At 47.1% G+C, this 23,603-nt stretch overlaps 1 protein-coding gene across 2 annotated transcripts in view; it reads right to left on the bottom strand.

The window, feature by feature from the left end:
* COL5A1 (collagen type V alpha 1 chain) overlaps nucleotides 1-23,603 on the bottom strand; it is a 154,446-nt gene that overhangs the window by 36,989 nt on the left and 93,854 nt on the right. For both annotated transcript variants that reach the window (XM_074161155.1, XM_074161156.1), the window contains exons 17-32: nucleotides 22,804-22,857; nucleotides 20,353-20,406; nucleotides 19,318-19,371; nucleotides 17,836-17,880; nucleotides 15,018-15,071; nucleotides 13,764-13,808; nucleotides 13,046-13,099; nucleotides 12,378-12,422; nucleotides 11,156-11,209; nucleotides 8,803-8,847; nucleotides 7,204-7,257; nucleotides 5,269-5,313; nucleotides 4,104-4,157; nucleotides 2,307-2,414; nucleotides 1,664-1,717; nucleotides 343-396 (exon numbers count right to left, since the gene is read on the bottom strand). In XM_074161155.1, the coding sequence (XP_074017256.1) occupies nucleotides 343-396; nucleotides 1,664-1,717; nucleotides 2,307-2,414; nucleotides 4,104-4,157; nucleotides 5,269-5,313; nucleotides 7,204-7,257; nucleotides 8,803-8,847; nucleotides 11,156-11,209; nucleotides 12,378-12,422; nucleotides 13,046-13,099; nucleotides 13,764-13,808; nucleotides 15,018-15,071; nucleotides 17,836-17,880; nucleotides 19,318-19,371; nucleotides 20,353-20,406; nucleotides 22,804-22,857 (873 nt within the window). The remainder of the gene's footprint in view (nucleotides 1-342; nucleotides 397-1,663; nucleotides 1,718-2,306; nucleotides 2,415-4,103; nucleotides 4,158-5,268; nucleotides 5,314-7,203; nucleotides 7,258-8,802; nucleotides 8,848-11,155; nucleotides 11,210-12,377; nucleotides 12,423-13,045; nucleotides 13,100-13,763; nucleotides 13,809-15,017; nucleotides 15,072-17,835; nucleotides 17,881-19,317; nucleotides 19,372-20,352; nucleotides 20,407-22,803; nucleotides 22,858-23,603) is intronic.

The following is a 23,603-nucleotide window of genomic DNA, read 5'->3' as shown; positions in this document are numbered from 1 at the left end:
AATCTCTTAAAATATCTTGAGGGAAAAATTTCCAGTGTTTAATTGGAAAGCTGCTGTCTGTGGAGCTGACTCTGCTATTACTGGCATCCTCCTCTCCCAACAGCCGCCGTCGGGAGCCCTTTGCCTGCTCCAGGCTCTCGCCGGTCCCCTGCTCCCTGTGCCGGGGACCTGGTCCCAGGCTGCAGGCGGATGGGGTGACCCTTCTCGGAGCATCCCCTTCATGCAAAACCAACCAAAGTGCTCCCCACGTCCTGCCCAAGGAGCTTTTTTTTTCGGAGAGAAAATTAAAAAAAAAAAATAAAAAAAAAAATCAGCAAAGCGGCTAGACAAAACGGCTCTTACCCGTGTGCCCTTCTCTCCGTTGGCTCCTGGAAATCCTGGGAAGCCGATTGAGCCCTTGGGAGAAAGAGCAAAGAGAGAGAGAGTGGTTCAAGACGGCGAAAGGGGCAGCTCTGTCCATCCACCCCGGCGCCCGCTGGCCTGGAATAACCCCCGCCAGTGCCCGCTGACGGCTGCAGCTCCCAATGCCTTTTTTTTTTTTTTTTTAACCTTCCTTTAATAAAAACATAACCGGAGACAGACCCAAAATGACCTCAGAAACTACATTTTGTCCAAAAATAACAACAACAAAATCACAAAAGGTCCATGCCTCATTAGGAGTCACTGCAAAAAGCCCAAGCCCAGGGTTGTCCCGAGCGCCTGGGGAACAGGCAGGGTTTTGGGTTTTAGCTCCTAAGCCACTATATGCTGCACATGAAAATTTAACTCCTGGCTTGTTCCTTTCTGATGTGAGCGCCTGGAGAATAGCTGCTGCTGCTTTTAAAATATGAATTAGTCCAAGAAATGCAAAAAAGACTCAACCCTACCCCAGATATAAAATGCAAATTAAAAAACAAACCATCAACACCACAACCAGGAAACAATCTCTTGCAGATAATTATGTCTCTAGTGTTAAACAAGCCTGGGTTTTTTTCAGGCAACGAACATGAATAATAAAATATGATTCTTAAAAAAAAAAAAGCTAACAAAAACGTAAGTTCCCAAAGCCTCCAGGGCATGTGAAAAATGGGCTGCAGCCTTAGTCTATGTAGTAGAATTCACAGTTTTAATTTAAAAAGAACATTTGAAAATGGCCCAAATGAAGGTGGGCATGTAGATAAGACACAAAGGATGTTTGCAAATCTGCAAATGGCAGTTTTATTTTAATTTCAGGGAGTCCCTGATTCATTAGCTGTTCTTCTTAATTAATTTAGTTAACGCTAGCGCAGATCTTTGAAGATACAATACAAGGAGAAGGACTACTATGCTTGCTACTAGCACGAAAGCTCACATGGAGCCTGTTTGTACCTATCACGAGAGCAGCCCCACACACCCTCGTGTGCTGCAGCCCCTGTCCCACCGCATCTCTTCCCAGTGCTTCACAGGAGACCCAAGCGATGCAGAACCAGTCACCAATTTCCACCAGCTCAGAGCTAGGACCTACTTTTACCCATCTATAAATTTGTCCCGCATGGGCGCAAAGGAGGGAAACACTGCTGTTCCACCTCGTCCCATTAGTGGGGATGGAGCCCTCCGCCCACCACCACCAGCAGAGCTGGGCTGGTGCCCACTGGGGTCCCCAGCACCCCCCGCACCTTTCAAGGACCAAACCCCACCAAGTTACCTTCGGGCCCTGCCTGCCCGGGTAGCCGGGCAGTCCTGGTACACCGAGTTTTCCCTGAAACACAAATAAAAATATGTTAGCGTTGGCAAGAGAGGCCTTGCTTCACATCTGCACCAGCAGAAAGGGGAGATGCCAAGTGCAGAGAAGTCAAGAGCAAAGCAGACGTGACCAGGGTGCAATAAAGCTGTCGGGCGCTGCCATCATCCCCTGGCTCACCATGCAGAGCGAGAGCTATAAATGTGTCAGGGACCTAGTGGGGAATGTTTGGGTTTTTTTTTTGCTATTGATTTTTTTTTTTTAAAAGGATGCACCTAGAAATTAGACTGGAGTCCATGATACTTTCAATTTCTCCATTTTTTTTCGCTGGTCTTTTTTTCAAGACATAAGAAGATAGATAACCTGAAAGAGACCAACATCTCAATGTGCTCAAGTCACACCACTGCAGTAAAACCATCTCCCCTGGGTCTCCTCTGGTCTTTGTGTTGAACAACTCAGGCCAGCCTTCACAGAAAGCTCCTGCAGCTCCTTTTCATCCCTCTGCCCTAAAACTACTGCCCCCATGCTGGACACCCACCCAAGATAACCAAAGAAAAGCAGGTTTTGCTGTTAGACATCCCTGAGCCATTCCATCCTTGAGACTCACCTTCTCTCCAGCAGGACCAAGAGGACCGGGATCTCCATTGGGGCCAGAGCGACCTTTGGGACCTTCAGGACCATCCTCACCTCGGGGCCCAGGAGGTCCAATCTCCCCCTGTTAATCACAAGACAAGCATTGATGAAGCAGATAGATCCCAAACCCTATGTTTGCTGACAGTAAAAACCCTCACGGCTGCAATCAGATACTCCATGGAGCCACCAATAGAACTCTTGGAGAAAGCTGTTGTTCACCAAAAGGTTCAGACGAGACTGTCATTGAGTAAATTGCAGAGCGTTATTAGAGCACCGAGCTTTCATTCACACAGCCTGGTCATTATCTCCCGCAACAGCCGTCGTTTCCTGTGGCCCAATTATCCCATCTACATGCAGTGCCTCTCCACCAAAACAGCCCCCATTAGCTCTGATTGCCACGCACCCTTGTACCCACCTCCCGGTTCCCAAATCGCAGTTGGATGTACAAGCAAGGCCCTGGGAAGTGTTTAATTGAGGGTCGAACGGGGCAACTGGAGAAGAAAGACTGGGCTGGAGCTTTTGTGCTGAAAATCATTAGGAAACCTGAGAGCGGAGAGGATGGAGCTATTAACGTGAATTGTGACAACGCAGGCTTCGGCACACAAAACAACACTTGTCACTTTGTCACGCAGGGTAACAGGAGATGCTTCCACGCTGTGAACACAGGCAGCCTTCTTCTCGCTCACCAGAAGCTGGGTGGCCGCAGATTTATCTGCCAGGCTCTCGAGTACCCGTTGTCCTTTCATCGCTCATCATAAAACACAAAGAGCTTGATGGTGGGAACTGGAGCCGTGAGCTTTGTTTGAAGGAGCTTCTGTCTGCCTGCATTTGGCGAGGGCAGGAGTCACCTCCCTGAGATGCCACCTTCAGTCCTTCTTCCTTGGCGAGAAGTTGGAGCTGGGGAAGTTTCCAATTATTTTAACTGTTCAATTACACAGTTAAACACCAGGAAAAATGGAGGATTTGGTTTCTACTTTTACAAGCTTTCACGCAAAGCATTCATTTTTCCTTTCACAGGGGGATAAATGATGGCAGAGCTCTCTTGATCCCTGGGAGGGCTTCAGAGCTTGGGGGGGACACCAGACCCCAGGTGGTGCATTGCTTGGAGAGGGGACGAGGACAGTCCCCTGTCCCCAAGGTCTGGGCGAGGAGGATGGACAGACTTGCTGCAAAGCCATGGGCTGCAGCCGCTGGCCAAGTCTGAGCATGATTTGGGGTTTCTGCTGGTCTGTGTGTTCCACTGATTTTAAAAAGGTTTTGCGACCGGGCAATGTGACTTTCTGCTAAAGATACGAGTCTGATATCAAACTCCACCACTGGCAGTTTTCGCAGTGCTGCTTTGGTTTCTATTAAAGTGTGTTCCCGGTAACTTCACACTTCTCGTTGATGGTATGGAAGCACATCAGGCTCAGCAAATACAGATGCCTACCAGAGCCTAGATGTAATATTGCAAAGGAAAATAGATACTGGAAATAAATACATGATACAGCTGGATCACGCAGTATTCCGAGCAGTCAAAGCAGCAAGACAGGGCCTTCTATCACCACTCAGGTTTTTTTGATCTTCAAGGTGGGATTAGCAAATTTAGGGATTTACAACTGCTGAGCTTGATGTGAACATGAAATTCCTGAGCTTCTGCCTCTAGATCAGACGTGCCAGAAGGACTCCGGCAAGAGCCCACCTTCCTGCCCTCCCCGAGCTGCATTTGTACTATAACACACGGGTTTGAAAGGCAAAGCACTACATGATCACATCAGTCATAGACTCTTACCCGGTCTCCTTTGATGCCCATATCACCTTTGAAGCCAGGGAAGCCATCTTCACCCTAAATAACAGAGAGGGGAAAAAACAGTCAAGATGTATAGACGGAAAAAAAGAAAAAAAGGTTTCTCTAGCCTCACTGTATGGCTCCTTCCCGGGAAGGGCAAGATTAGGTCCCTGCACTGCCCGTCACATCAGCTTCTGTAAGTCCTTGGTGTGCACAGACGGGTATGGAAACCCAGCCAGGCTGTGAAAGCCGAGGTCCCCAAGGGATCACAGCACATATTCCCTACATCCCATCCTGGCTGCAAGTCAAGATCACAAATCTGGCCCGATGTGAATAACACCACCTTGCCAGTACTAGGAACTAATTATTTCTGAAGTACACCTGGTTTTATTTGCATGGAGGATGTTTTACACCAGGCTTCGAGGCAACCTCTAGGACAGTGGCAATATTTCTTTCAGCCAAGAAGCTTTAATTGCAGAGCTCAAATCAATAATGTATTTCATCCTACAGCAAATCTCTCATGGACAATGAAGACACAGTTCCCAGAAAGACTTTTAAAGTTTGGAAGGATCCTGCCAGGATTCCCTGGCTAAAACTGACAGCTTTGCTGCTGAATTGCTGGGAGCAAGAACAAAGGAACATGAATCCGTTCATGGGACCAGGTGAGATCTTTCTCCACCTCCTGCTCATCCTCTGGGAGAAACCAATTGCATCTTTGAGACATGCAGAGATAGACTGTGTTGACTTTCTTATTGACTTGGATTTCACAAGCTGCTCCGATGACTGTCTGGGCAGCATATCCCCTACACTGTTACCCAGCTGTAACACACCGCAAACCCTTCAGCTCCACTGAATCACTCAAACTACAGATTTTGCCAGGAGGAAATCATCCTGATGCTGGGCCCTGAGCTGCCCCAGCAAATACCTCAAAACCTCAGCAGGCCACAGAGGCTCGATTATGCCTAGGTCTTGAGCCAAGACGTGGTAGAACATTATGGTGGGTACCCAGCCCACACCCGCTCCAAAACCAAAGAGGTTACCAGTCCTTTGGGTACTCAGAGAAAATCCCGTGCAGGAGCAAATGTTACAGGGACCATCTTGTGGGACCAGCCTGCAAAAGCACTCAGAGGCTGTAGAAAATCAACCCAAACGTGCAGTGTTAACTCACCTTTTCACCTTTGGTGCCTTTCAATCCACGAACACCGTCTGCTCCCTTGCAGGAGATAAAAAAAGATGTTACAACGGTATAGGTAAGCTGAAGAGTGAAGAATCATTAATTATGGTGATTTTTGCTTCCCCTGATGTTGACAATGGTATCTCTGCAAACCATGATGTTCCTAAACATATTGCTAATCAAATACCAGCCACTGATGTCTGGCTTTGGGGGTCACCAGAGAGTCCTGACAGTCACAAACCTCTGCGGCCTTGATTTGGCAGGTTGGGGTTCCTCACCTAACTGCAGGAATTCTGTTTCCAGGGATAAAACGCACTATGAAAAGTTTGTTTTCTACAAATAATTTCCAAATAAAACCCCATTTCCACAAATGCCTTGCCAGCACACTGCTCTGCAGCAGGTAGTAGCGCTGTCTCTAACACCTACAAAGGTTAAACTTGGTTCCTTTTTACCACGGTTCTCACCTCTGTGCATGCACTTTTTTTTTTTTTTAAAGTACATTTAGGCACCAAAAGGAGGAAAAAAAAAAAAACATGTCTGGTGGGGACATCGGTGACATGCTGCAAAGCTTCAGTCCATGGTGTTCAGCCTGAAGGTGCTGAACGTGGTCAGGATCTGGTCCCTGCTCTGCCACTACCCCAGAGCTGGCAGACGTCCATGCTTCCATCCTGCCTCTTGGGATAAAACATCACCCTCAGGTATCTACACCAGCTGTACTGCAAAATGCAGCTCTTTACAATAAAAACCAGAAGCTCTTTCTATTTTTTTTTTTTTTAGGGAATAATATTTTGCTTGGGGTATTTTATATTTTTCTTCCCTTTAGCATCTTAAGAAGAGTACATCGACATTTGTGCAGCAGGACAGGGTTCTGGAAAGCGAGGCGAGATCTGAAAGTTATTTATAGCTGCAAACCCAATGAGACGTGTTTTTTTCCCCCCCGAACTGGAGGCTCATGCAGTTCATAGAACGCTGTTTGTAGAAAGCAAAACCTCGTCTGTCGGCGCTACGGGTTTGGTGCATGACACACTTTCTTGAGATCGCTCTAATGTGGAACAGTTCCACTTTAGTGGTAAACACAACAGCAAACCATTCCCTAATGGACCACTACGTCTCAATCTACAACCTTGCAAGAAACGAGACGGAAGCTTGCTTTGGTTAAACACATCCAGCTTAAATTTTGAAGGCAGAACAGCAAATGGGTTTCTGCTACCGAAAAAATATACAAGGGGCTTTAAGAGGGCTTAAATTCACCTCTAGTCAGTCCCCAAGCTGTGTTTGTATCTGCTAGCACAGATCCCCTGCAGATTCATTGGACCTTTGGGATGCAGGATGCATCTGCACCTGAACTAATACATCCTGATGGGCGTAACAGCCAGGGCTGGATGGGGAAACAAAATACCCACCGCCTCCTTATCAGCATGCAAGCACTGCAGGCAAAAGGAGTGAGGAAAGAGCTGGAATTCAATCTAGTGAAAAAGCACATTGCTGAGACGCACAAGCTTCGTCTAACAAGGTTTCGGATCAGGAGCATGAAAAGCTTGCTTTGTTTTAGTAATAGGCTATTTTGTTTTATTAACAAGCCTTGTTAAAGTCTTCACATTCTGGCTGAGATTTACTTTGGTTGTAAACTGGAAACGATTGGAATGGGACTGAGCCATGCTCACGAAGAATTAAAAGAGAAATCTCTCCAAAGCGCTGAACGGTGCTAGGAGGGGTTACTGGAGAGCAGGGGACTTGTAATTCTCATGGCCCGTGAGAAGACACTGGACCAAGGCTTGCTCGAGCGGTAAATACAGCTGGTCACTGAGGTGGCCCAAAGCGCCCTGGTAGGGAATCTCTACCCACTGGCCAGTGTCCACCTCCAGCACAAGCTGGAGAACTCGAGCTGAACAAGCAACGCCATGGACACTGTTTCTGTGGCCTCCTTACCTTGACTCCGCGTGGTCCTGGATAACCGATCGGGCCCTGAGGACCTGGTGGACCCTGGGGTGAAAAAAATGCAGACAAGAAAAACATCAAAAATCAATATGAAGGTGCAGCAAGAAGGAGAATGTGTGCAAAACAAATCTCCCAGCCACCTGGCTCCTTCAGACCGGGTGGAAATGGCAGGGGCCAACCCAAAATAGCACAGAGAGCTACAGGAACATCACCTCCTGCAGGTGCACTGGGCTGAGCCATCGGCAAAGATCTGTACGAGAGGAAAGGAGGAAGAGAAGAGACAAGACAGCAATAACTTGTTAGAAAGGGGATTTATACAGAAGGTTGACTATTTCTGTTTTGGATTAAAGAAAAGAACAACTTCTCTAAGAGAGGAAGCACATGTTCTGCTGTCTCCCCCCTCCCAAAGCATCCCACAACTACACAGCAGAGCCTGTGATGATGATGATCACAGAGAGGAGTCATGCTTGAGGCACAAGCCTCAGGGTGATGTCCTTCAGCCTCAACTGTGTGGGAAAGGAGGAGATACTCCACAAAGCTCCTTCCTGGCACTGCTGCACATCCCCAGGGACACCACGAGCTGTGCTGGACATGGTGCCCAGTACGTGCCCTGCAAACACTCCTTCCCACCCTCACTGCCACACTTAGACCCGCAAATAAATCAGGTTCTTTATTGAACGCAGTTGGTTTTTGTTTTGCTCAATTCCCTAACTAAACAAATACCCTTCCACTTCTCCCAGCCTGTGATGGACCATTTTTTCCAGCCAGATGGAGCCGATGGTCCAGCAGCATCCCAGACCTCGCACAAGTGTCGGCCGGAGGAGACCTGCAGCACCAGCCCTGCTCCGAGATCACCTCCCTGATGTTTGCTAAACATCTCCCAGCATGGGGAGCACTGGCACAACCACTTCTCACATTCTTCTTACATTCTGCAGAGGCGGCCAATGTTTGAATTTTCAGCCTCGTGTGACACCAGCCGGACAAACGGCTGTGGGCTGTGCTCCGTGCAGCACCCGACCAAGGCTCGAGCGGATGTCCATCAAACCGGCCTGTGGTCTAATCAAAGACTTTTGACAAATGCAATGTTTTTCAACTGAATGGGACACAGCGGGAATGCAGATGGCAAATCTCCCCGACAGACAGATGACTGTATAATTCAAGGACTCTAGCCTCCAGCAATATTCTCAAATATATTGTTAAAGAGGGACTTTGAAGGGGAGGGGAGGAAAAGGGAAGACCAGGAATACAAAAAGAGTTATTTTCTGCATTCCTTGTGCAACAAAGGATATTTATTTTTGTCTGATCAAGAGAAGTTTCCCTTCACAGTTTCAATTTTTGCATTCACTGGGCTAGAGAGCGCTGCTTACCAGAAGGAGTTGAGAAAAGACCAGCCCGAGCACCAGAAGAGACTCCCAGGCAGATGAAAGCTCGGCTCAGCTTTCAAATTTCAACAGGGTTTGCTTATTGCCACCTCCACTGACCCGCATCCCCTGGTTGCCCAGCCACCCCCAGAGCCTCATGGAGATCTGTCTCCATCCAGCTACCGTGACCTTCCCCTTGCCAGTGATGAGGATCTTGGTTGACACCCACCTGACTGCCCTTCTCTCCAGGAGGTCCTTCCTTGCCAGGATGACCCTATTAAGATAAGAGACAGAGAAGAGGGAAATGGGTTTAGTGCACATCTAATGCCTCAGAAGCCAACAAGCTCACTCAGGCAGCTAAGATTTATTTGTAAAACAACAGTTGTTCTCCAGGAAGCTCTTCCTTACACAAGTAGCCCCCTGAAACCAGCTTGCAAGCTCAAGTTTCTCCCAAAAGGAAGAGAGCAGCATTTGGGACCTTGGTGGTAATCCACCTGCTTATTTTACACTTTTCACCAGCTTTCAGCAGAGAAGCACAAACCATTTTGCAATATTCTTCACATATTAGAACACCTCAGTGAGTTCAGCAGCAAGCAGCATCTCAATTTCGCAGATAGGAAACCAGATAAAATTAACTCCATGTGTGAGCAAACTTGTGAAGGTCACAAGATGCCCAGACTGGTCAAAGCCCCTCATTAATTTCCTAATTCCTAGACTCCGCTACAAGATCTCATGACAAATGCTCAGCTAACCTGCATCCCCGTTAGACGCCGGCTGGCTGGATGCAGGCCAGCATTCCTCTTGGGATTTGATGCTGAATAACTCAACATCCAAGAGATTCCAACACATTCTCATTCACAGCCTTTAGAATCCTTTTGCTGGGATTGCAGTCAGCAGAAAACAAAAGCGTGAACTGCCTCAGATATAGCTTGAAGGATCAGTGAGAAACAGGGAAAATTCACGAAAGTCGTTTCTAGTACTGATTTTCCTGTCGGAACCAAAATGGATCCAGGATGGAAGATGGCTCTTTGGTTGGCAATGTCTGTACAAAAGCAGTAAGTCTCCCATGAGGGCACTCACTGCACCCCTTTCATTTTATAAAGATGGTGAGAGCACATCCAGCTGCTCTAAAGCCACTAAGACCTTCTGCAATCAATAGTTTCTTTACTTATGAACTCCCTTCTAAATACACAAATGACTTTCCAGCAATATAACAAGTAAAGTCCTAAGACTATTTTCCACCAGTCTTCAGAAGAGGAATGTCAGACAAGCTGGATTTCATAAAACATGCTGGTTTAATAAAGAAAGAAAATGACAGCTGTCATTTATACACCAACAAAAAGTAGGAGAAAATGCAGTATGAATTTGTCCTGGGAGTTTAAATGGTTCCAAGAGCATCAGTGCACAAAGGGCATCATCCAACCGTGCCTGCCTACACCTCCTGATATCTGCACCCCAGGGGAGGCAAAATGGAAGTGCAACAAGATTTCAAAAGCCCTTGTCCACTCTACATTTAATCATTACCATTTTCCAAATGCCCATCTCCATTACTGCTACTAAGATCAAAAATTGATGAGCAACTTGGTTGGCTTTGGGAGTCAGATGCTTCAGGCCCTCAGGGATTTTCAGATATTTTCCCAAGACCAATTTCCATAAAGAGGACATGGGCGGGTTTTTGTCCTTGGAAAGAGCAACCCGTGTGCTTACAAACCATTTGCAAATTACAGGAGCCACTTGTGGCAAAGGACCTGTGTCCACGCACACCCACACGTGCTCAGCATGAAGGTCTCATGCAACCTATAAAAAAACCTTCATAAAAATAGACCCGGCATCTTCTCCAGCCTGAACTTCCCTGGAGGCTGCTGGAGGAATTTCACATCGAAAGCTACAGCCTTAGAGATGTTCTGGGCTTTGCTTCAGCTGCTCTGTTGACTCAGCTAACAATTGTACCAATGTTCAAAAATGCCCTCCGTAGGAATGATAATCCCAGGGTGGGAAATGTAATTTTCTTTGCCATGCTCTGCATTTGCATTAGCGGAATGTAACTATTTCACATTTGTCATTCTTAAAACCAGGTGCCTCTGAGGTGTGTAAAAAATGAGATCAGGTTTAAAGGACAGGGATTTTTAAGACCAATTTCTAGAGCAAGGAGCAAACAATGTTTAAAGCAGGATTAGGAGGAAGCTGCAAGAATACAACACCGACATGCAATTTCAACCTGTTCTTATCACTGTTCCGCAGCAGTGCCCAGAGGCCCCGAGCGAGACGAGGGCCACCCCGTGTGCTGTACGCATGAACACACACCCCCAGGAGACCATCCCTACCTCGGTGAGCTGCCAACCCACTGAAAACCAGAGAGGAGAACCAGGAAGAGGGGGAAGAAAAGCACGAAAGGATGGTGAGAAGCGCCTGGTGCTGCGCTAGGGCTTCTCAAACTCAGACCTTTCCATCCAGCCAAAGTGTGGGGAGGCTGCTGGCTTACACGCTTCACCAGCCCGTGGTGCACCCCATGGGTGGATGGGTGCAGGATCAGGCCCCCACAGCCCTGGTGCCAAGCAGAGACCCAGGAGAGGACGACTTACCGGAGGCCCATCTGCACCAGGCATGCCAGGAAGACCAGGTTTGCCCAGTGGTCCCTAAAAAACAGAGAAAATCAACAGCTGAAATGGTCAGAGTCTCCAAAACACCAGAGGATGGGGTTTTTCAGACCCATTTCTCACTTTTCCTAGCTGTGAAAGGTGGCAGAGAGGTGAGTCTGTTGGAAAAGCTGCCCTGACTTGCAGGAGTCCACTTATTTCTGTGGGCAGAGTTGTTCCAGCATCCTGGGATGCTGCGGCGTTAATGCCGGCCCCTCACACAGACAGTCACGATACCACAATGAGAGCTCAACAGGGGACGGTGGGGACGAGGCATCAAAGCTGCCGTCCTGCAGAGAGGGCACGATGCTGCACAGGTTGGAGGGGATCAAACTACGGGGCTCATTGGACCAAGAAATGCCCATTCTCTGGTGACAAAAGGCAAGGTGCTTAATAGGTAAAGGATGACTGGAGCTTCCCCAACTGCCCGTGCTTGCTGCTTTAACACCGTTCAGTGATTACCTTTTTAATTAAGCAACCCTGATTTCCCACACCACCGAGGAGCGCCACTGCTGCGAGTGTGTGACTCAGCCCTGAAACCAGAGAACCCTTTATCTTGCAGAACCGCTAATGTCCTCATTTTGCAGGAGAATTATCGATAATTTGAGTCCACCCCATGCTGCCAACACAAACGAAGGGTTCTCCGAGGACACACACCGTGTCCCTGCTCATCAGGAGCTGAGCAAACACCCGGAGAATTACTCCTCTGTAGGAAAAACTGCTCCCCCTGTTTAACCCTGATGGTGACGGGGCTGCCTGGGAGAACCGAGACCAGCACCTCTGCCATGTCCACAGTGAGGGAGGACCAGAGGGAAGGGATCCCGGCTGAGCAAGCCAAATCCACGGGCTCTTCCCATTTCCATCCCGTTCAAGACTTCCAGGCATTGAGCCCGCGGAAAAAAAAAGACAACTTTCAGTCGTCTCCTAATGTTTTACCATAGGCTGCCTTCAAAATCTTTCTCTTAAGATGGGAAATGAATGCAAATATTGTGAATTAGAGGTAAACCATGCTTTCTTGTCTCTCTTCTGTCTGGAATGAGAAGCATTAGACTTTCATAGGCACGGCTGCAAACAGATGTTGCACATGGGGCAAAGGAGCAGCTGAAGTAGTAAATGCATATTGATGGCAACAGTTGTTTTAAGTCAGAGCTGCAGTATTTAAACCTACTTTCTCTCCTGGGGGACCGATCGCACCTTGTGGACCTGGAAGACCCTGTGAAAAGAAAAAAAATTAGGGTCATTAAGGAACAAGTTATTCGTTCCAAATACATTTTGGCAGTGCCTCAGCTGAGCATCATTCTAGCGCCTGCGACGGCTGGGGATCTCCCCAGCTCCATTCATTCTCAAAATGTCTTGAGAGAGACGATAAAATTTCATCTTTGCACGGCACGTCTCCTCTGGAGAGCTGCACCGCTCTGCCGTGGGCAGCCAGGCTCATCCCCAGGATGGAAACAGAGATGCTCTGAGGAGTGAGACCTGGTGGGAGCTGTGGAGAAGACTGACAGCAAGGCTCGGACATCTGTATTACACATCTGACTCCAGAGCAACCGGACCGTGGGATGCTAAAAATTAGACATGAGCCACAAGATGAGGCTCGGCTGAAGAGACCGCTTGGACCTGGGTTTGGCTTTGCATCGTGGCAGCAAAAGCCAGGTGAGAACTGTGGGGACCTGAAACTGGGAGCGTTTTCTGGAAGATTTTTGGGCCAGCGATGTATCATCAAGTCAATTCCCAGCAAATCCACTTATTGCTGGTCCCGACTCTGGCTGGGGAGAGAAGCTCATTCAAAATTATCATTCCTTTTTCCTACCCATCGAAAAGGAGTTTTCCTCTTACCTGAGCACCTGGGTTACCCTGCTGTCCTGGGGGACCCGGCTCACCTTGAGGACCCTGCGAGGAGACAAGGGCAGAGCTGAAGGCAGGAAAGGGGAGAGCGGAGCCAGAGCTTCCTTGAGCACCACGGCTCCTGCCCCCGGCACCGCATCTCCACACCCTCTGCATCCCACCGCCAGGAACTGAGAGCTCCTGGGAGAGGGAAAGATCTTCTCTCCCCGCTGGGACAGAAAGGGTTGAAGTTATTTCAGGGCACTCTCACTTCCCTGCATGGACATGCATTGCTGAGCAGGGCTCCAACACTACCTGGCTTTGCAGCAGCTCTTTTGCAGGGAGGCCATATCATCCGATTAGTATAAAGTATGAGGCACATAAAGGTTATTTTCTTTCCCCCCTCAGTTAAATTACTAAATTTTTATATTCATTAGAACAACACACATTTCGATGAAAATTTTTGATCTTTCATGGGGAAATAATGTGTAATTCCATCAGAAATTATAATAAATTAACATCCATTTGCTGTAGGAAGATACCCTCTGTGGTTTTCACAGGCTCTGACAGGAATCTAGACCAGACTAAAAAAGCGATTAGCAAATCTAATTTAAGAGAGTACATTTTACTGAGGGGTTAGAACTAGATGACCTTTAAGGTCCCTTCCAACCCAAACCATTCTATGATTCTTTATAATATCTGGACTGTGAAGTTTGCAGTGAAAACTTACCACGTTCCCCTTGGGACCTGTTTGTCCATCCATACCAGCCACACCCTGAAAAAGGATTTAAAAAACAGCACTAAGAAAACATCTCATTATTTCGCATGACAAAAGCAGAGAAATCACCATAAAAATAACAAAACATCAGGAGGCCCTTTGGACCTTGTGGACAGAGAACAATTTTCTAAAGGTGTTTGATAAAGCAGCCAATTCCACGAATCCAGTTTACACTTTAAAAAGTCATTTCAGTGTTTTCCCTGCTGGTTTAACCTGCCTGCGAGGCAGAATCAGCACCAGGTCGAACAAATCCTGGCTAAATACCACAGCCGACCGCCTCTGACAGTGGAAAAAGGAAAAATTGGACAAAAGACCTCACTTGGGACATAAATGCATTGTTCAACAAGGCAGCGGGTGAAGCCAGTGGGGCTGCCCTGCCTTGTGCCAAAATGAGGATTTGACCACAAAAGGCAACTGAGGTCAAACACACCTTGAGCATCTTCATTAAGAGGGTAACGTGGCACATGGTCAACTGGAGATGTCCCGCTGGGGGTTCCCCTGTCACCGTTCTGCTCTGGGGCAGGGTGAGGTACCCGGTTATAATGGCGTGCTCACGGGAGATGAGCCAGTTTGGGAGCAGTTCCTGAAACCTCATTAAATTCAGCAGGACTAGGAGCTCAGAGGGAAGATGTCTTCACGTCCCAGTAGGGGTTAAGGGCTTCACAACGCTCACCATTAAATGCTGACTCCTTTAGCTCTAGCAGCAGCCTGAGTTTTGGTTTTTAAGTTTTGGGCCTTCAGCGAGCTGCAGTGATTTACGGAGAGAGCCCTTGCATCAGCACTTCCAGCAGCGCACGACAGGTAAGGTGACTGTCTCCTGAATAAAAAACGGCATGCTCTTTCCTTGGCTTTCCCCCGAAATATGAACAAACTGCTTTAAAGTCTCACCAGTCCTCAGGCAAAAGTTAATAGCAAAGCCACTGTGTTAATAACTCTCATTCTTCCCTTTCAGCCTGAGCGAAGCATTAATATTTACTCAGGTGGGCCAAATCTTGAGCTGCCGTAAATGGAGACGTGACACCACTGAAAATGGGGGAGAAGCTGGACTTTGAGCCATAACTTTTCTTGAACACCGCTTGTTTTCATTGCACAGATGTATAACGTTATGTGGCTGTATTGTCTGTTTGAATAACTAACGGGGACAGGGTATTCTGCCCGGAAAGCTCGGCTGCCGGCCTGAGAAGAACAGCAGCCCCAGGAACTCACCGGTGGCCCTGGGGGTCCTGGTGGCCCCTTCGGTCCCAACAGTCCTCGGGGTCCCTGTTGGGGGAAAACAAACGGGGTTAGTGTTTCCAGTTCCCCCCAGCGCTTCCGTGAGAGTGGACTGGGGTGAGCCTGTGCCCGGCTGAGCATCGCTCTGCCCGGGGAAGTGTCGGGGCTGGCACAGCAATGACCTCGCTGGTTTTGCAATAACCAAGTAAGAGAAATCCTGCGTACACATATCCTTGAATTATAAAGATTAATAATACCAGCACAGACATTTATTCTTTGGATTGGAAGAAGGCCAGCTTAAACCAACTTTTTTTTTTAATTAATTTAATCATATTCCTGGATTACACTGTAATGCAGACCATGATGCAAAACACTTTGCAGCCGAGTCATTCTAGCCGTGGAGTATCATGAAGAATGACCTGATAACCCGATACCACGGATGCATCATTAGGGTTAGCATTTCAAAAATCTCTCCAGATTTAATTTCTATTATTGACAATCTAGACAACTCAGCAAGGTGGGAAAAGGTTTTCAGCCTGCAGCGTAAATGTACACTTTCAAAGACATTTGGTTCTTAAACCTTAACCAGTCAGGACTCCTGGTATCATTGTGTTTTCTTTCCATTTGTAGCTTTCTCGCCAGATTTAACTCACATCATCTTCAGGAAAATGGGTAGGATTGGAGCATCCCATTGAATAAGCCTCAACATGGCAGGAGAATTGTATTCATTCACCGGGAAGCTCTGCAAATCACACCCCAGCATCTCCTCTGCCTTCTGCCTCCGGGTGGGTTTGGAGTAAAAGGAAAGGGATGGGGTCCTGCGTACACTCAGCTGCAGATCTGAAAGCTCACCTTTTAAACGCAGGCCCCGTCTAAAATTAGGGAACTCTGGGTATTTACAAGGATGGTGCTCGTTCACTGTCACAGAGGAAAATTGTTCTTGATGGACGGGCAGCTTTATCTGTCTGCCCAAATATTATACTTCCCTTCTTATTATGCAGAGAGGCAGAGGAATTAAAATGAAATGTTACAGGATAAAATCCAAGACATTAAGACTTAAAGTGTTTGGTCTTGGAGACTGCACAGACTGCAAAAAACACAGGCTGCAGCAAAAACTGGATGCATCAAGCCCCAGCAGAGCAGAAACTCTGCTTGTATCAGCTGGCGATGGGAACTGGAAGGAAACGGAGCGCGATGAAGAGAAACACATATTGAAGTCCCAGCACTAGTTTCAGTTACCACGAAATTTAAAAAGACCCTCTTTTGGCTCAGGGCAGAGAAAAAGACAAACGTGCAGCTTTAGGGTGTATATATTTATGGCAAAAGGTTTCCTGTAATGCAATGTGAACCTTTACTCCGGCCATCGCAGGTATTTTTACTCGTGTTGCTGAAAGAAAAACAAACTTCCCTGCATGCATTATTGTCATTTAAGTTCCTCTTTTGTTACTGTGTTACCTGAGCACATAAATGCTTTTAAGAAGTTAATAACCCATAAGTTATTGCTTAGACATGTGCTAAGGAGATAGCCGAGTTGATTAATCTTTCCCAGAAGTTAATCAGACATCTCGTCTATAATTTAGTTCCAGCAAGTCCGTAAATGCCAATGCTTCTCTTTCTGTCATGAAGTGTGTCCAACAGTTCTCATCAATTACTCTCAGGCCACCACGCTGGGCCTTAGAACAACAAAATAAGACATTTTCAAAGGAAAGCCGATGGTAAATGATAGATAGTTAATGTTCTTTTCATAACAAAGGAAATGCGTTTTAGATGAAATAAGCAGCCAACAACTCAACTCCACACAAAAATCCACAGCCAGCCAGAAGCAGAGTTTACCATAGCCAATAAAGTCAAAAATACTCAGTATTGGGGGAAAAAAAAAATGCTTTCAGAATCTCAAATTGACAACTCAACTGCTTCTTTTCAGTGGGATACTCTCTGAAAGCATTTCCTTGGGTTGGTCAAGAGATTTTTGTCCAACACTACCATCTCCTCTTAACCTTAATGATAGAAGGAACTCCCTCTTCCCTCCTCCTCCTGGTTCAGCCGCTGCGGAGTAAGCAGCACGTGAAGGCCCAAAATATTGACAAACTCCGCAGATTTCTGAAGTTTTGTGCACTGTGAACAGAATACTGACCCCACGGAAGTCAGAGCTGAAAGAAAAGCCCTCCCCTCAAGATCAATCCTGCCAGGATTTCATCCCGAGATTTAAACGGGATCACTCACACTGAATAAAAGTAAGCATGTGGGCAAGGGAGCTGCGTGGCTAATTGCTGCCATTACCCGCAAGAGCAGACAAAACCTTTTTCTCACCAGAATTTTCTATGAACACTCATGAAAATTGTATTTCACAGATGTTTACCGTGCATGATTTCTACCCCTGCCTACTTACCTGAATCCTAAATAATCCATCAGGAAGAACAATACATGCAGGAAAGGTATGAGATCAATCTAATCTAAGCTTTACACTTAAAATTATAGGGTTTAAATGTCAAATATTAGCCAGGGGGCAATCAAAATCAATGAGAATTTTATTCCTTAAAAAAATTACAAAAAATAAACCAAACAAAAAAAACCCCAGAAAGCATCTTCTCTTCTTGTGCCACCTTTGTGAAAAATAAAGCAAAACAGTTTTTACAGCAAAGAGAACTCTCTAAACCATTCGAGCAAGAGAAGCTCAGACCCTGCAGTACCTCAGGGGTCTTGCTTAGCACCAGCAGAGCTGCCCCACGGGACCCCTAAACCACCTTTAGCACATCAAGACCTTGACCAAAGCAGCGCTGCTGTACATCAAGCCAAAGGAGGAGATACTCACAGGTTCTCCAGGTAGACCTCTGGGTCCGACTTCTCCATCATCTCCCTGCTCAGCGGCAAAGGCGCAGAGAGAGGCAGCAAAAGAGACAGAACAAACCAGTTATATTTCAGTCACATCACAGGTGTTTCATTCTTGTTAAATAATAATCACAGAGAAAACCAGCTTCCCTGGAGTAATGAAGGGGTAGCCGTGCATAAGGAAGACCTCGTAAGCCTGGAGACTAATATTGCGTGTGCAGAATTTACCAAGGATTAGAAATGCTGTAAGGATACTTCATAATTCATGTCGATGTTTATAAAGATGGATTTCGCTAATAGACAAGATATTGTAGAAACAATTCAGGGCACGTGAGTCAATAACCACAAGATTTAGTACCAAACAGAATGGCAAGCCAGCATGGGAGCACTGCCCTGGGAACATGATTTAGCCAAATTAGGGTTCCTCAGATAAACTAGAGGCAGCAAAGGGGGAATTCCTCATCCCTCCACTCCCATCCCCTGCTGATGCCCCCACTCATCCCCTGGGAATATTAGATGGTGCTTCCCCTGAGTTGCTTTTAAATCACCCAAAACTTGAGTCTCCCTCTTAGTAAATCAATCCCAGCTGCCAGCCCTTGTAAACCCTCCTATTCTCCTGATAAAATTCATGCTCTTCTTCCCAGTTATGCCCTCTGAGCTTCTCTCCCTGCAGACCTCGAATGGTTTCTTTTTCTCTTTAGGACTAAAGTTCTCCCAACACTCATTCTTCCCCCGCAGGACACGGGTTTGGTCTTTTCAACTTCAAAGCACTTTACAGCCGCAACTAATTAATCCTAACAACCTCGTGGTGAGGAAGGTGTTATTATCTGTGCTTTACAGAGGAAACAAATAGCCAAAGGTGGAAAGCAAACATCGTGGAAGGGAATTAAAGCCTGGGAAATCCATACTCGCTCCTCTGATTAAACCACATGCTCCTCAGCCACAGATTCAGCATTTTCAATCTCTCCTCTTAAACCAGCCATTCTAGACCTGTAATCATGTAGTTTGAGCTTTGCTAAAGGCCTTCGACTATTGACTAAACAGTGTGGAAGGAGAAGAGAACAATTTAATGTTTGATTCCCACAATTGTCTGGAATTTCTATTCCCCAAGTGTTGCTGCAATTTGCTGGATGTTAGAAAATCAGAAGTGATAGTTTGCTCACCTAGAGGATGAACATTTTTCTTGTGCTATTTTTTTTTTCCTTTTAACAAAAATTGAGTTTTCTGACCAGATCTTTAAAACCAAATTCTTCTTTCCACTTTTATTCCCACCTCCTTGCTCTCCTTCCCTCTTGCCAGGGCCACCCACAGCATCCCCAGGATGCAAGGACCGGCAGCAGACAACACATGGGTGCTCGCCGCCCTGGCTGCTCTCGCCGTGTCTCTGGCTGAGATTGCATCTGCTTCTTGTTTACAGGAGTTAGTTATGAATTCAAAGCACTGCTGAGTCCAGAGATAGACTTACCCTCTCCCCATCCTCTCCGGGTGCCCCCGGGGGTCCGTGGGGGCCTGGCTCACCCTATAAAGGAAAGGTAGAAAAAGCTTCAGAGAGGGCAGACAGGCTCTGGCAATGGAAAACATCGGGTAACGTGATAAACCAAGCAACGGGCTTGACTTTTCTGTCTGCACCGTGTGCCGAAGGTCCTCATACCCTCAGGGGTCCCGCCTCTGTGCTCTCTGAAGCAGCAGCCCCTGCTGAGGACCACACGTGGGCTCCAGCACTGACAGACCAACATCCTCCAGGGACTGGAGCTCACGGGATTTACTGATGCCAGTTCCTGGAGCTCATGGGATTTACTGGTGCCACTTCCTACAGCTCATGGGATTTACTGGTGCCACTTCAGCAGGGGTCTGGGAACCAAGCAGGCACTGTAGCTCCTTCAGGAGAGGAACTCAGGCTCTGCACACAGTTACTGCTTTACCCAAGGCATGCCATTCCATTTCTGGCTGATTAAGCATCTCTCTCAGGCACCCTCTTCCCTTTTCTGTGTAGCTAGTAATCACGATGCAATCTCCTCTGTTCAAACACTCCCCTGCTTTATACAGCAGTGGCTGCACTCTCCAGGGAGGGGAGGCACGAACAGCCTGCCAAAATACCCGTCTGCTTGCATTTTTTTCCTCATTGTTTAATTATAAAACGAAGAGAAGAATCCCATTATGTTTTTGGCAATTTCCATCCTTGACTGCACTGTCTAAAAGCAAGTTTTGCTTCTTGCTTTATTTTTTAGTCTGCATTTTATTAAAGCGATTTTTTTTCCCCCTTTCCAATTTCAAGCAATCCCAAAAGGGTCTTGCAGCTTCCCAGGATGTGAATGCCAGGCCTGGGAGGGATGCTGTGACATCCCACACGCTCTTACAGGACACTGCCACCCTCTCCTAATGGCACCATTGTAGCTCGTCCCCAGCAATAGCTGCCCTCCTCCCAGCACCTCCCAGTCACCTCCTCCTGCCAAGGTTTCATTACAGACTGTGGCCAGAAGACAAGGGGATGACAACTTACTCTATTTCCCTTCTCACCAGGCAAACCAGCCAAGCCATCAAACCCTCGGTCACCCTAAAAGAAAAACCAGTTTAGTACACATTTCCACCTGCTGTTGAATATCTTTCCAATTTGTTTCTTTTCTGTGTCAAGAAGGGATCGATTTTCCCCCTCAGACATTCAGCCTTCACCTCCCATCAGACCAGCAATGATTTCAAAGCTATAGATTAAAACCAGAAAAAAAGCCCAAAGTCATTTTACCTCCTCCCTTTCCCCCCAGCACCTGCAGTTTTAAATGTTTTTCCCTGTGGATTTCAGAGCTTCTCTGGGTGACTTCTCCATGATCTAAAGCATCCCCCTTCTGGACAAGTTCTTCTTGTCCAATTATTTAATTAACTAATTTTAATGCCATGGAATTGCAAACAACAATCCACCGGTAAGCAAACTGGACACTGGTATTCCCACGCCTGCCAACAGGTCCCCAGACACCACCCTGAGCTTTACTGCCATCCATCCCATACCTTCTTTTAACCCTGCTGGACACTCCAAGGAAACAAATATATATGTATAAATAAATTCTGGAAACTGTCTTAATGAAGTCAAGGTCAGAAGACAGATCTGGTTTGACCTTAAAAGGAATTCGGCTGGAAAATTTGGTGACTTCACATGGATGCTTAAGGGTACTGGGAAAGGGGCATCTCCACAGCACCCTGCAAAGAGCAGCCTGCCCTGCCCGACCCAGCACAAAGCCAGCTGTGGGACCAAGGACGTATAGGGGATATATAGCCCCAAACTACGGATACTGGGAAGGCAAATCAAGGCAAGGCTGGCTCTCAGCATCACCTCCTTTCTCACATATCACCAGTAGCTCCTGCCACTGCCTGCTGCTGGAAATGCAGCTCTGGGCCAAATAGAGCTTTGGGCATCCTTCTGGGGAGTACAATGCCAAGCCCAAAATAATGAGCTCTGCTAAAAGGCCAGGCATGTTAATTTGTACTTGGCACTGTGTTGAGAAATTCATGCAACCTCAGGCTGGCAGAGCACGGGCAGTGCTTGCCAGCGTCTGCCTACAAATGGCCATGCGAGCATCCCCTAAGTGCACTCCTCCTGTCGCCCGTCCAGGTCCATGGATGCTCCCAAAGGAAACAGGCAACACTGAGAAATTCAAGTGTGAGGAAGGAAAAGCAAAACCCCAGGAGTGCTGAGAGCAGGCGGGAGCAGGAGCCTTCCCAGGGCTCTCATCCATGCCTACACAGCTCCTCCGGGTCACTACGTGGAGAGCTCACGGTGAACCATAGCAATAGGATTTCTCTCCAAACTTGTTCCAGTCTCCTGTGTTCTGGGGGGCAATATGGGGACAGGAATTCACAAAGACAGACTTTTCCTGAAAGCCTCAACTCTTTGGAAAAGACAGACGACATGGGGGTGTTTGCTAATCATGGGTGACACCATCTCCTAACACCCAGGGCAGAAGGCAGCGGGCACCACCCAACAGATAGAAAAGTCCCTTTTTCCCTATACACAGGCGAAGCCACTTATATTTTCACATATTAATAGTGTGTGAAAAAGGTACCAGCTCCTCCCTTTCACAAACCCTTTACCTATTGGCAGGGAAAGGAAAGTCAGTGGCAGCTGAGAGGCTCAGGGAACAGATCAGCCTGGCCGAGGTGCACCCAGTATAACCAGCAGCTCTGTCCTTTGGCGGGTCCTAGAGCATCGCTCTGTCTCTGCTCACCGCAAATTTCCTTCTCCTTTCCAGCTCTGCTCGTTATTCTGTTTTCCCTTCTTCCCTGGCATCCAGTCCTTTGAGGGCAGTCGGCACTCATTAAAGCACTTTACTGGGTAAATGATTTGCAGTCTCCTGTCTCTGTATCAAAACCCCCCATCTATTCCAGCTTTAAGTATCTACATAATAAAGTACTTAAACCTTCTAATACATGATTCCCTGAGCAAACTTTCTCTGCATTCAATTTTAGCGGAACAGCTTCTTCTTTGCTTGATAATACCAGCAGATCACAGCTGAATGAAGGGATTTTGTCTCAAATAAAAATGCAGGGCATTAGAATTCCTCACCACGCCTTCTACGTTTCCTCACCCAGTTAATAGGTATTTTTTTGGTAGTTATATTTTAGGATGTTTCCAACCGCTCATTCATGTTTGTTTTTCATAATTGGGATTCCAAAGTATTTGTTCTACAACTGCAGCCAAGGGAGCATATTTCATTCTTAAGAGGATCCAGCAATTTAGAAAAGTTGCATAAAAAAAAAAGAAAAGAAAGATTGTTATTCTGCCTTCTAGGTGTGTGTTTAATTTCCCTCTCTCAAACGGGGAGCTCATGACTTCCCAGGGGTCGCTGGACCATTTCAATAACCTCCTGCAAGCGAGGTGGGCTCCTTCTGCCAAGGGTCCCTCTGTTCACGGGTGCTCAGAAGTGGCTGCAATCTCTAAAAGCACACAAATACGCGGCGTTACCTTCGGTCCTGTCTGGCCTGGCATTCCCCGGGCACCGTCGCTGCCAGCTCGTCCCTGCAACAGAGAAAAGCAAAGTCACATACAAAGGGTAAGGCAGGACCGCAGAGACATCTGCTCTTCGGTCTGCGGCCGAGTGAAGTTTTATTTAAGCGGGATCTCGCCGGCTGGGGAGCAGCTTCCCTCAGCGAGGGAAAAATGTTGGTTTGTTTTTGAAGCATCATCCCAGGCTCAGCCTGGCACTAATGAGGGGTGTGAGACAAATGGCAGCAAAGTTTCTTCTCTACATGGGATGCTGGGAGATGGTCATTGATTTTAATTTGAAATAATTATCTTCCAGCACGTTCTAAGATATGCTAATGATGAAGTCTGCAAATTGAAATGAGTTTTTGTTGGTTTTTTTTTTTTTAAAGAAAACCAGAAGTGGGTCACACAAAAGACTTTGTTTCTTCTTCTGGCAAGTCAAATCATGACGAGCCAGAGGATGGCATAAAATAAAAATCAGCATCGGGGATGTCGACAGAGCGGGTGAGTTCGATTTATACCAGCTCCCAAAACCCTCCAGGGACCGAGACCTGGGGACTGTCCAAACCAGCCCGGAGCGTTTATGCAGCTACAACCCCAGCGTCGCACAGCCAGACAAAAAATGAAGACAAAAGAGTGGCAAGTGTGGATTTGCAGTTCTCCCTACGCCACCCGGCTTTTAATTCTCATCCTCATTTGTGTCCGCCTGGATGGACGGAGAGGTCCTGGACAAGCCACCGGCTGGCCACCTGCCCGCTCTTGTGCAACGTTCTCGGTGC

Source organism: Numenius arquata, chromosome 19 (assembly GCF_964106895.1).
Source record: "Numenius arquata chromosome 19, bNumArq3.hap1.1, whole genome shotgun sequence".
Classification (NCBI taxonomy): Eukaryota; Metazoa; Chordata; class Aves; order Charadriiformes; family Scolopacidae; genus Numenius; species Numenius arquata.
This window is presented reverse-complemented; position numbering and strand designations above follow the sequence as displayed.